The following is a 12,395-nucleotide window of genomic DNA, read 5'->3' as shown; positions in this document are numbered from 1 at the left end:
GGGAGGAGAGAGACAGTGGGGGAGAGAGACAGTGGGAGGAGAGAGAGTGGGGAGAGACAGAGAGAGAGACAGTGGGGAGAGAGAGAGAGAGACAGTGGGGAGGGGAGAGAGACAGTGGGAGGAGAGACAGTGGGGGAGAGAGACAGAGGGGAGAGAGACAGTGGGGGGAGAGAAAGACAGTGGGGGGGAGAGACAGTGGGGAGGGAGAGAGACAGTGGGAGGAGAGAGAGAGTGGGGAGAGAGACAGTGGGGGAGAGAAAGACAGTGGGGAGAGAAAGACAGTGGGGGGAGAGAGACAGTGGGGGAGAGAGACAGTGGGAGGAGAGAGACAGTGGGGAGGGAGAGAGACAGTGGGGAGAGACAGTGGGAGAAGACAGTTGGGGAGAGAGAGACAGTGGGGAGGGAGAGAGACAGTGGGGGAGAGAGACAGTGGGAGGAGAGAGAGAGAGAGACAGTGGGAGGAGAGAAAGTGGGAGGAGAGAGACAGTGGGAGGGAGAAAGACAGTGGGAGGAGAGACAGTGGGGGAGAGAGACAGTGGGAGGGAGAGAGACAGTGGGAGGAGAGAGACAGTGGGAGGGAGAGAGACAGTGGGAGGGAGAGAGAGACAGTGGGAGGAGAGAAGAGACAGTGGGGGAGGAGAGAGAGTGGGGGAGAGAGACAGTGGGAGGAGAGAGAGAGGGGGGGAGAGAGACAGTGGGAGGAGAGACAGTGGGGGAGAGAGAGTGGGGGAGAGAGACAGTGGGGGAGAGAGAGACAGTGGGGGAGAGAAAGAGTGGGGGGGAGAGAGACAGTGGGGAGAGAGAGAGACAGTGGGGAGAGAAAGACAGTGGGGGAGAGAGAGACAGTGGGGAGAGAGACAGTGGGGAGAGAGAGAGTAGGGGGGAGACAGTGGGGGAGAGAGAGACAGTGGGGAGGGAGAGAGACAGTGGGGAGAGAGACAGTGGGGAGGAGAGAGACAGTGGGGAGGGGAGAGACAGTGGGGAGGAGAGAAAGACAGTGGGGGAGAGAGAGACAGTTGGGGAGAGAGACAGTGGGGGAGAGAGAGACAGTGGGGGAGAGAGAGACAGTGGGGAGGGGAGAGACAGTGGGGAGGGGAGAGAGACAGTGGGGGAGAGAGAGACAGTGGGGAGAGAGAGACAGTTGGGGGAGAGAGAGACAGTGGGGAGGAGAGAGACAGTGGGGAGGAGAGAGAGACAGTGGGGAGAGACAGTGGGGGGAGAGAGACAGTGGGGGAGGAGAGAGACAGTGGGGGAGAGAGAGACAGTGGGGGAGAGAGAGACAGTTGGGGAGAGAGAGAGTGGGGGAGAGAGACAGAGGGAGGAGAGAAAGACAGTGGGGGAGAGAAAGACAGTGGGGAGGGGAGAGACAGTGGGGGAGAGAGAGTGGGGAGGAGAGAGACAGTGGGGGAGAGAGACAGTGGGGGAGAGAGACAGTGGGAGGAGAGAAAGACAGTGGGGGAGAGAGACAGTGGGGAGGGAGAGAGACAGTGGGGAGAGAGAGACAGTGGGGAGGGAGAGAGACAGTGGGGAGAGGGAGAGAGAGACAGTGGGAGGAGAGAAAGACAGTGGGGAGAGAAAGACAGTGGGGGAGGGAGAGAGACAGTGGGAGGAGAGAGAGAGAGAGACAGTGGGAGGAGAGAAAGACAGTGGGGGAGAGAAAGACAGTGGGGGGAGAGAGACAGTGGGGAGAGAGAGACAGTGGGGGAGAGAGAGACAGTGGGGAGGAGAGACAGTGGGGGAGAGAGAGACAGTGGGGAGAGAGAGACAGTGGGGAGGAGAGAGACAGTGGGAGGAGAGAGACAGTGGGAGGAGAGAGAGTGGAGGGAGAGAGACAGTGGGAGGGAGAGAGACAGTGGGGAGGAGACAGTGGGAGGGAGAGAGAGTGGGGGAGAGAGACAGTGGGAGAGAGACAGTGGGAGGAGAGAGAGAGTGGGGGAGAGAGACAGTGGGAGGAGAGAGAGACAGTGGGAGGAGAGAGAGTGGGGAGAGACAGTGGGAGGGAGAGAGACAGTGGGGAGAGAGAGACAGTGGGAGGAGAGAGAGTGGGGGAGAGAGACAGTGGGAGGAGAGAGACAGTGGGAGGAGAGAGAGAGTGGGGGAGAGAGAGACAGTGGGAGGAGAGAGACAGTGGGGAGAGAAAGACAGTGGGGAGGGGAGAGAGACAGTGGGAGGAGAGAAAGACAGTGGGGGAGAGAGTGGGGAGACAGTGGGGAGGAGAGAGACAGTGGGGGAGAGAGAGACAGTGGGGGAGAGAGAGACAGTGGGGAGGAGAGAGAGACAGTGGGGGAGAGAGAGACAGTGGGGGGGAGAGAGACAGTGGGGGAGGAGAAGAGACAGTGGGGGAGAGAGACAGTGGGAGGAGAGAGACAGTGGGAGGAGAGAAAGACAGTGGGGAGAGAGAGACAGTGGGGAGGGAGAGAGACAGTGGGGAGGAGAGAAAGACAGTGGGGGAGGGAGAGAGACAGTGGGGAGAGAGAGACAGTGGGGGAGAGAGACAGTGGGGAGAGGGTGGGGAGAGAGAGACAGTGGGGAGGAGAGAGACAGTGGGGAGGGAGACAGTGGGGGAGAGTGGAGGAGAGACAGTGGGAGGGGAGAGAGACAGTGGGAGGGAGAGAGACAGTGGGAGGGGAGAGTGGGGGAGAGAGACAGTGGGAGAGTGGGAGAGAGACAGTGGGGGAGGAGAGAGAGAGACAGTGGGAGGAGAGAGACAGTGGGAGAGAGAGAGAGACAGTGGGAGGAGAGAGAGAGTGGGGGAGACAGTGGGAGGGAGAGAGACAGTGGGAGAGAGAGAGAGTGGGGGAGAGACAGTGGGAGGAGAGAAAGACAGTGGGGAGGGGGGAGGGGAGAGAGACAGTGGGAGGAGAGAGAGAGAGTGGGGGAGAGACAGTGGGAGGAGACAGTGGGGAGAGAAAGACAGTGGGGAGGGGAGAGAGACAGTGGGGGAGAGAGAGACAGTGGGGGAGAGAGAGACAGTGGGGAGGAGAGAGAGACAGTGGGGAGAGAGACAGTGGGGAGAGAGAGACAGTTGGGGAGAGAGAGACAGTGGGGGAGAGACAGTGGGAGGGAGAGAGACAGTGGGGAGGGGAGAGAGACAGTGGGGAGAGAGAGACAGTGGGGGAGAGAGAGACAGTGGGGGAGAGAGACAGTTGGGGAGAGAGAGAGTGGGGAGACAGTGGGAGGAGAGAAAGACAGTGGGGGGAGAGACAGTGGGGAGGAGAGAGACAGTGGGGGAGAGAAAGACAGTGGGGAGGGAGAGAGACAGTGGGGAGAGAGAGACAGTGGGGAGGGAGAGAGACAGTGGGGGAGAGAGAGAGTGGGGGAGAGAGACAGTGGGAGGAGAGAAAGACAGTGGGGGAGAGAAAGAGAGTGGGGAGGGAGAGAGACAGTGGGGGGGAGAGAGACAGTGGGGAGGGGAGAGAGGCAGTGGGGAGAGAGAGGGGGGAGAGAGACAGTGGGAGGAGAGAAAGACAGTGGGGGAGAGAAAGACAGTGGGGAGGGAGAGAGACAGTGGGAGGAGAGAGAGAGAGTGGAGGAGAGAGACAGTGGGAGGAGAAAGACAGTGGGGGAGAGAAGACAGTGGGGGAGGGGAGAGAGACAGTGGGGGAGAGAGAGACAGTGGGGGAGAGAGAGACAGTGGGGAGGGAGAGAGACAGTGGGGGAGAGAGAGAGTGGGGAGAGAGAGACAGTTGGGGAGAGAGAGACAGTGGGAGGGGAGAGAGACAGTGGGGGAGAGAGACAGTGGGAGGAGAGAGAGTGGGGGAGAGAGACAGTGGGAGGAGAGAAAGTGGGGAGAGAGACAGTGGGAGGGAGAGACAGTGGGAGGAGAGACAGTGGGAGGGGAGAGAGAGTGGGAGGGGAGAGAGACAGTGGGAGGGGAGAGAGACAGTGGGAGGGGAGAGAGACAGTGGGAGGGAGAGAGACAGTGGGAGGGAGAGAGATTTGGGGAGAGAGACAGTGGGGGGAGAGAGAGTGGGGAGAGAGACAGTGGGAGGAGAGAGAGAGTGGGGAGAGAGACAGTGGGAGGGAGAGAGACAGTGGAGGAGAGAGAGTGGGGGAGAGAGAGACAGTGGGAGGAGAGAAAGACAGTGGGGAGAGAAAGACAGTGGGGAGGGAGAGACAGTGGGAGGAGAGAGAGAGTGGGGGAGAGAGACAGTGGGAGGAGAGAAAGACAGTGGGGGAGAGAAAGACAGTGAGGAGGGAGAGAGACAGTGGGGAGAGAGAGACAGTGGGTGGGGAGGACAGTTGGGGAGAGAGACAGTGGGGAGGGAGAGAGACAGTGGGGAGGGAGAGAGACAGTCGGGGAGAGAGACAGTGGGGGGGAGACAGTTGGGGAGAGAGAGACAGTGGGGAGGGGAGAGAGACAGTGGGGAGGGGAGAGAGACAGTGGGGGGAGAGAGACAGTGGGGAGGGAGAGAGACAGTGGGGGAGAGGAGAGAAAGACAGTGGGGAGAGAGAGACAGTTGGGTAGAGAGAGACAGTGGGGGGAGAGAGACAGTGGGGGAGAGAGAGACAGTGGGGAGGGGAGAGAGACAGTGGGGAGGGAGAGAGACAGTGGGGGAGAGAGAGACAGTGGGGAGAGAGAGACAGTTGGGGAGAGAGAGACAGTGGGGAGGGGAGAGAGACAGTGGGGAGGGGAGAGAGACAGTGGGAGGAGAGAGAGTGGGGAGAGAGACAGTGGGAGGAGAGAAAGACAGTGGGGAGAGAAAGACAGTGGGGAGGGGAGAGAGACAGTGGGGGAGAGAGAGACAGTGGGGGAGAGAGAGACAGTGGGGAGGGAGAGAGACAGTGGGGAGAGAGAGACAGTTGGGGAGAGAGAGACAGTGGGGAGGGGAGAGAGACAGTGGGAGGAGAGAGAGACAGTGGGAGGAGAGAGAGAGTGGGGAGAGAGACAGTGGGAGGAGAGAAAGACAGTGGGAGAGAGAAAGACAGTGGGGGAGAGAAAGACAGTGGGGAGGGAGAGAGACAGTGGGAGGAGAGAGAGAGTGGAGGAGAGAGACAGTGGGAGGAGAGAAAGACAGTGGGGGAGAAAGACAGTGGGGAGGGGAGAGAGACAGTGGGGAGAGAGAGACAGTGGGGGAGAGAGAGACAGTGGGAGGGAGAGAGACAGTGGGGAGAGAGAGACAGTGGGGGAGAGAGAGACAGTTGGGGAGAGAGAGACAGTGGGGAGGGGAGAGAGACAGTGGGAGGGTAGAGAGACAGTGGGAGGAGAGAGAGAGTGGGGGAGAGAGACAGTGGGAGGGAGAGAAAGTGGGGGAGAGAGACAGTGGGAGGGGAGAGAGACAGTGGGAGGGGAGAGAGACAGTGGGAGGGGAGAGAGACAGTGGGAGGGGAGAGAGAGTGGGAGGGGAGAGAGACAGTGGGAGGAGAGAGACAGTGGGAGGGGAGAGAGACAGTGGGAGGGGAGAGAGACAGTGGGAGGGGAGAGAGATTTGGGGAGAGAGACAGTGGGAGGGGAGAGAGAGTGGGGGAGAGAGACAGTGGGAGGAGAGAGAGAGTGGGGGAGAGAGACAGTGGGAGGGGAGAGAGACAGTGGGAGGAGAGAGAGAGTGGGGGAGAGAGACAGTGGGAGGAGAGAAAGACAGTGGGGGAGAGAAAGACAGTGGGGAGGGGAGAGAGACAGTGGGAGGAGAGAGAGAGTGGGGGAGAGAGACAGTGGGAGGAGAGAAAGACAGTGGGGAGAGAAAGACAGTGAGGAGGGGAGAGAGACAGTGGGGGAGAGAGAGACAGTGGGGGGAGAGAGACAGTTGGGGAGAGAGAGACAGTGGGGAGGGAGAGAGACAGTGGGGAGGGAGAGAGACAGTGGGGGAGAGAGAGACAGTAGGGGGAGACAGTTGGGGAGAGAGACAGTGGGGAGGGAGAGAGACAGTGGGGAGGGGAGAGAGACAGTGGGGAGGGAGAGAGACAGTGGGGAGGGGAGAGAGACAGTGGGAGGAGAGAAAGACAGTGGGGAGAGAGAGACAGTTGGGTAGAGAGAGACAGTGGTGGGGAGAGAGACAGTGGGGAGAGAGAGAGACAGTGGGGAGGGGAGAGAGACAGTGGGGAGGGAGAGAGACAGTGGGGGAGAGAGAGACAGTGGGGAGAGGAGAGAGACAGTTGGGGAGAGAGAGACAGTGGGGAGGAGAGAGACAGTGGGGAGGAGAGAGACAGTGGGGGAGAGAGACAGTGGGGAGAGAGAGAGACAGTTGGGGAGGGGAGAGAGACAGTGGGGGAGAGAGAGACAGTGGGGGAGAGAGAGACAGTTGGGGGAGAGAGAGAGTGGGGGAGAGAGACAGAGGGAGGAGAGAAAGACAGTGGGGGAGAGAAAGACAGTGTGGAGGGGAGAGAGACAGTGGGGGAGAGAGAGACAGTGGGGAGGGGAGAGAGACAGTGGGGAGAGAGAGAGTGGGGAGAGAGACAGTGGGAGGAGAGAAAGACAGTGGGGGAGAGAAAGACAGTGGGGAGGAGAGAGACAGTGGGGGAGAGAGAGACAGTGGGGAGGGGAGAGAGACAGTGGGGGAGAGAGAGTGGGGGAGAGAGACAGTGGGAGGAGAGAAAGACAGTGGGGGAGAGAAAGACAGTGGGGAGGGGAGAGAGACAGTGGGAGGAGAGAGAGAGTGGGGGAGAGAGACAGTGGGAGGAGAGAAAGACAGTGGGGAGAAAGACAGTGGGGAGGGGAGAGAGACAGTGGGGGAGAGAGAGACAGTGGGGGAGAGAGAGACAGTGGGGAGGGAGAGAGACAGTGGGGGAGAGAGAGACAGTTGGGGAGAGAGAGACAGTGGGAGGAGAGAGACAGTGGGAGGGAGAGAGACAGTGGGAGGAGAGAGAGGAGGAGAGAGACAGTGGGAGGGGAGAGAGACAGTGGGAGGAGAGAGACAGTGGGAGGGGAGAGAGAGTGGGGAGAGAGACAGTGGGAGGGAGAGAGACAGTGGGAGGAGAGAGAGTGGGGAGAGAGACAGTGGGAGGGGAGAGAGACAGTGGGAGGGGAGAGAGAGTGGGGGAGAGAGACAGTGGGAGGGGAGAGAGAGTGGGGGGAGAGAGACAGTGGGAGGAGAGAGAGTGGGGGAGAGAGACAGTGGGAGGGAGAGACAGTGGGAGGAGAGAGAGAGTGGGGAGAGAGACAGTGGGAGGAGAGAAAGACAGTGGGGAGAGAAAGACAGTGGGAGGGGAGAGAGACAGTGGGAGGAGAGAGAGAGAGTGGGGGAGAGAGACAGTGGGAGGAGAGAAAGACAGTGGGGAGAGAAAGACAGTGGGGAGGGGAGAGAGACAGTGGGGAGAGAGAGACAGTGGGGGAGAGAGAGACAGTGGGGAGGGAGAGAGACAGTGGGGGAGAGAGAGACAGTGGGGAGAGAGAGACAGTTGGGGAGAGAGAGACAGTGGGGAGGGAGAGAGACAGTGGGAGGAGAGAGACAGTGGGAGGAGAGAAAGACAGTGGGGAGAGAGAGACAGTGGGGAGGGGAGAGAGACAGTGGGAGGAGAGAAAGACAGTGGGGGAGAGAGAGACAGTGGGGAGGGGAGAGAGACAGTGCGGAGAGAGAGACAGTGGGGAGAGAGAGACAGTGGGAGGGAGAGAGACAGTGGGGAGGGAGAGAGACAGTGGGAGGAGAGAGAGTGGAGGAGAGAGACAGTGGGAGGAGAGAGACAGTGGGAGGGAGAGAGACAGTGGGAGGGGAGAGAGTGGGGGAGAGAGACAGTGGGAGGAGAGAGACAGTGGGAGGAGAGAGAGAGTGGGGAGAGAGAGTGGGGAGAGAGACAGTGGGAGGAGAGAGAGACAGTGGGAGGGGAGAGAGAGTGGGGGAGAGAGACAGTGGGAGGAGAGAGAGTGGGGGAGAGAGACAGTGGGAGGAGAGAGAGTGGGGGAGAGAGACAGTGGGAGGAGAGAGACAGTGGGAGGAGAGAGAGAGTGGGGGAGAGAGACAGTGGGAGGAGAGAAAGACAGTGGGGAGAGAAAGACAGTGGGGAGGGGAGAGAGACAGTGGGAGGAGAGAGAGAGAGGGGAGAGAGACAGTGGGAGGAGAGAAAGACAGTGGGGGAGAGAAAGACAGTGGGGAGGGAGAGAGACAGTGGGGAGAGAGAGACAGTGGGGAGGGAGAGAGACAGTGGGGGAGAGAGACAGTGGGGAGAGAGACAGTTGGGGAGAGAGAGACAGTGGGGAGGGGAGAGAGACAGTGGGAGGAGAGAGACAGTGGGAGGAGAGAAAGACAGTGGGGGAGAGAGAGACAGTGGGGAGGGAGAGAGACAGTGGGAGGAGAGAAAGACAGTGGGGGAGAGAGAGACAGTGGGGAGGGAGAGAGACAGTGCGGAGAGAGAGACAGTGGGGGAGAGAGAGACAGTGGGGAGGGGAGAGAGACAGTGGGGAGGGGAGAGAGAGACAGTGGGAGGGGAGAGACAGTGGGAGGAGAGAGAGTGGAGGAGAGAGACAGTGGGAGGGAGAGAGACAGTGGGAGGAGAGAGAGACAGTGGGAGGGGAGAGAGAGGGGGAGAGAGACAGTGGGAGGGAGAGAGACAGTGGGAGGAGAGAGAGTGGGGGAGAGAGAGTGGGGAGAGAGACAGTGGGAGGGAGAGAGACAGTGGGAGGGAGAGAGTGGGGGGAGAGAGACAGTGGGAGGGGAGAGAGAGTGGGGAGAGAGACAGTGGGAGGAGAGAGAGAGTGGGGGAGAGAGACAGTGGGAGGGGAGAGAGACAGTGGGAGGAGAGAGAGAGTGGGGAGAGAGACAGTGGGAGGAGAGAAAGACAGTGGGGAGAGAAAGACAGTGGGAGGGAGAGAGACAGTGGGAGGAGAGAGAGAGTGGGGAGAGAGACAGTGGGAGGAGAGAAAGACAGTGGGGAGAGAAAGACAGTGGGGAGGGAGAGAGACAGTGGGGGAGAGAGACAGTGGGGGAGAGAGAGACAGTGGGGAGGGGAGAGAGACAGTGGGGGAGAGAGAGACAGTGGGGGAGAGAGACAGTTGGGGAGAGAGAGACAGTGGGGGAGAGAGAGACAGTGGGGAGGGAGAGAGACAGTGGGGAGGGGAGAGAGACAGTGGGGGAGAGAGAGACAGTGGGGAGAGAGAGACAGTGGGGGAGAGAGACAGTTGGGGAGAGAGAGAGTGGGGGAGAGAGAGACAGTGGGAGGAGAGAAAGACAGTGGGGGAGAGAAAGACAGTGGGGAGGGGAGAGAGACAGTGGGGAGAGAGAAAGACAGTGGGGAGGGGAGAGAGACAGTGGGGAGAGAGAGACAGTGGGGAGGGAGAGAGACAGTGGGGGAGAGAGAGAGTGGGGAGAGAGACAGTGGGAGGAGAGAAAGACAGTGGGGAGAGAAAGAGAGTGGGGAGGGGAGAGAGACAGTGGGGAGAGAGAGACAGTGGGGAGGGGAGAGAGGCAGTGGGGGAGAGAGAGAGTGGGGGAGAGAGACAGTGGGAGGAGAAAAGACAGTGGGGGAGAGAAAGACAGTGGGGAGGGGAGAGAGACAGTGGGAGGAGAGAGAGTGGAGGAGAGAGACAGTGGGAGGAGAGAAAGACAGTGGGGAGAGAAAGACAGTGGGGAGGGGAGAGAGACAGTGGGGAGAGAGAGACAGTGGGGGAGAGAGAGACAGTGGGGAGGGAGAGAGACAGTGGGGGAGAGAGAGAGAGTGGGGGGAGAGAGAGACAGTTGGGGAGAGAGAGACAGTGGGGAGGGAGAGAGACAGTGGGAGGGTAGAGAGACAGTGGGAGGAGAGAAAGACAGTGGGGAGAGAAAGACAGTGGGGAGGGGAGAGAGACAGTGGGAGGAGAGAGAGAGAGTGGGGGAGAGAGACAGTGGGAGGAGAGAAAGACAGTGGGGAGAGAAAGACAGTGGGGAGGGGAGAGAGACAGTGGGGGAGAGAGAGACAGTGGGGGGGAGAGAGACAGTGGGGAGGGGAGAGAGACAGTGGGGAGAGAGAGACAGTGGGGAGAGAGAGACAGTTGGGGAGAGAGACAGTGGGGAGGGAGAGAGACAGTGGGAGGGGAGAGAGACAGTGGGAGGAGAGAAAGACAGTGGGGAGAGAGAGACAGTGGGGAGGGAGAGAGACAGTGGGAGGAGAGAAAGACAGTGGGGGAGAGAGAGACAGTGGGGAGGGAGAGAGACAGTGCGGAGAGAGAGAGACAGTGGGGAGAGAGAGACAGTGGGGAGGGAGAGAGAGACAGTGGGGAGGGGAGAGAGACAGTGGGGAGGGAGAGAGACAGTGGGGAGGGGAGAGAGACAGTGGGGAGGGGAGAGAGAGACAGTGGGGAGGGGAGAGAGACAGTGGGGAGGGGAGAGAGACAGTGGGAGGAGAGAAAGACAGTGGGGGAGAGAGAGACAGTGGGAGAGAGAGATGAGAGGATGACACAGCAGATGGTGAGATAGGTGCAGAGTGGGGACATAGTGAGGCAGTTGGCATCCAGTGGCCCTATCATCCCTCTAAACCACACCAGAACAGCAGCAAACAGGTGGGCTGCTTATTACTGGGATGCTCACAACACAGAAATATTGGTTGTTCATTATCAGTCACACAACAATCCAATTAACGCTCATTATAAAATTAAATCAAATAACAATCTCTATACTGCTGTTCAAAGACGCATTTGTCTGAGTGGATATAAGATGTGAGGTACAGAGGCACGTTAACAAGTTTTACCAAGCCTTCATTGTACTAAGCTTTTTATGGACTAATTACCTAATTACATTCATATAGGTAATCATGTAATCATTTTGTTACCCCTCCACCACTGAACAAACGACATCAGAATCAGGCAACTTTAATTCCATTCAACATTGTTAAGGAATGTTGCACAAGAAACTGACTGCACTCTTGTAGCAGGTCTATGGGGTTGTAGTTGTGGTTGATGTCTGCCGTGCTGAGGTGTGTGTGTCCATAGTGTGTGTGTGTGTGTGTCTGTGTGTAGTTACCAGAGGTCGTAGCTGTCTGCTGATGTCGTTAGGGTCCAGGGCGAACAGGGCCTCTCTAGCTCCTACATACAGAACCCTCTCGTGTTCTGCTAGAGTCACCATGGTGTAGTTCCACACACCTAGAGCCCGGAACCTGGCCATGCTGTCCAGTACCTCTGTAGAGGAACACACATCCAGTGCCTTCAGAAAGTATTCATACCCCTTTGAATTATTCCCCACATTTTTTCCCCACCCATCTATGCACAAAACAAAGTGAAAACATGTTTTTAGAAATATTTGCACATTTATTCAAAATGAAATACAGAAATATCTCATTTACATAAGTATTCACACCCCTGAGTCAATACATGTTAGAATCATCTTTGGCAGCGATTACAGCTGTGAGTCTTTCTGGGTAAGTCTCTAAGAGCTTTGCACACCTGGATTGTACAATATTTGCACGTTATTCTTTTTTAAATTCTTCAATTCTGTCAAGTAGGTTGTTGAGAATTGCTAGACAGCCATTTTCAAGTTTTTCCATAGATTTTAAAGACTATTTAAGTAGAAAATTTTTACTAAGCCCCTCAGGAACATTCAATGTTGTCCTGGAAAGCAACTCCGGTGTATATTTGGCATTGTGTTTTAGGTTATAGTCCTGCTGAAAGGTGAATTAATCTCCCAGTGTCTGTTGGAAAGCAGACTGAATCAGGTGTTCCTCTAGGATTTTGCCTGTGCTTAGCTCCAACTCTTTTTATCCTAAAAAACTCAATAGTCCTTGCCGATGACAAGCATACACATAATATGATGCAGCCACCACCATGCTCGAAAATATTAAGAGTGGTACTGAGTGATGTGCTTTGTTGGATGTGCCCCAAACATAACACTTTGTATTCAGGGCATAAAGTTAATTTCTTTGCCACATTTTTTGCAGTTTTACTTTAGTGCCTCAATGCAAACATACATATACACATACGCACACACATACATATACACACACACACACACACACACACACACACACACACACACACACACACACACACACACACACACACACACACACACACACAGACAGACACATCCTCCCAACACATACACACCCACACACAGACATATCCTCCCAACACATACACACCCACACACACAGAGACACATCCTCCCAACACACACACCCACACACACAGAGACACGTGAATAGACACATCCTCCCAACACACACACACACCCACATACACACACACACCCACACACACAGAGACACATCCTCCCAACACACACACACACAGAGACGCATCCTCCCAAGACATACACACACACACACACACACACACACACACACACACACACACACACACACACACACACACACACACACACAATGCAGTAAAACACAAACACACAGAGCAACAGACAGTAAGAAACCGATAGAGCGGAAATGAAAATGCAGTGTAGTTTCCATTATCCACGCCTGTGTTCCCTGTCGAGTCTCCGTGCCTCGCTCTTATCAAAGGGAAGTCATGTGCAAAACGTCAGACAATCCTCAATAAAGTG

At 57.2% G+C, this 12,395-nt stretch overlaps 1 protein-coding gene across 3 annotated transcripts in view; it reads right to left on the bottom strand.

Moving 5' to 3' along the window:
* Positions 1 to 12,395, bottom strand: part of LOC115140230 (semaphorin-4C-like) — a 138,801-nt gene that overhangs the window by 25,861 nt on the left and 100,545 nt on the right. For all 3 annotated transcript variants that reach the window (XM_029678458.2, XM_029678459.2, XM_029678461.2), the window contains exon 3: positions 10,866 to 11,020. In XM_029678458.2, the coding sequence (XP_029534318.1) occupies positions 10,866 to 11,020 (155 nt within the window). The remainder of the gene's footprint in view (positions 1 to 10,865; positions 11,021 to 12,395) is intronic.

This window comes from Oncorhynchus nerka, linkage group LG13, assembly GCF_034236695.1.
Source record: "Oncorhynchus nerka isolate Pitt River linkage group LG13, Oner_Uvic_2.0, whole genome shotgun sequence".
Classification (NCBI taxonomy): domain Eukaryota; kingdom Metazoa; phylum Chordata; class Actinopteri; order Salmoniformes; family Salmonidae; genus Oncorhynchus; species Oncorhynchus nerka.
This window is presented reverse-complemented; position numbering and strand designations above follow the sequence as displayed.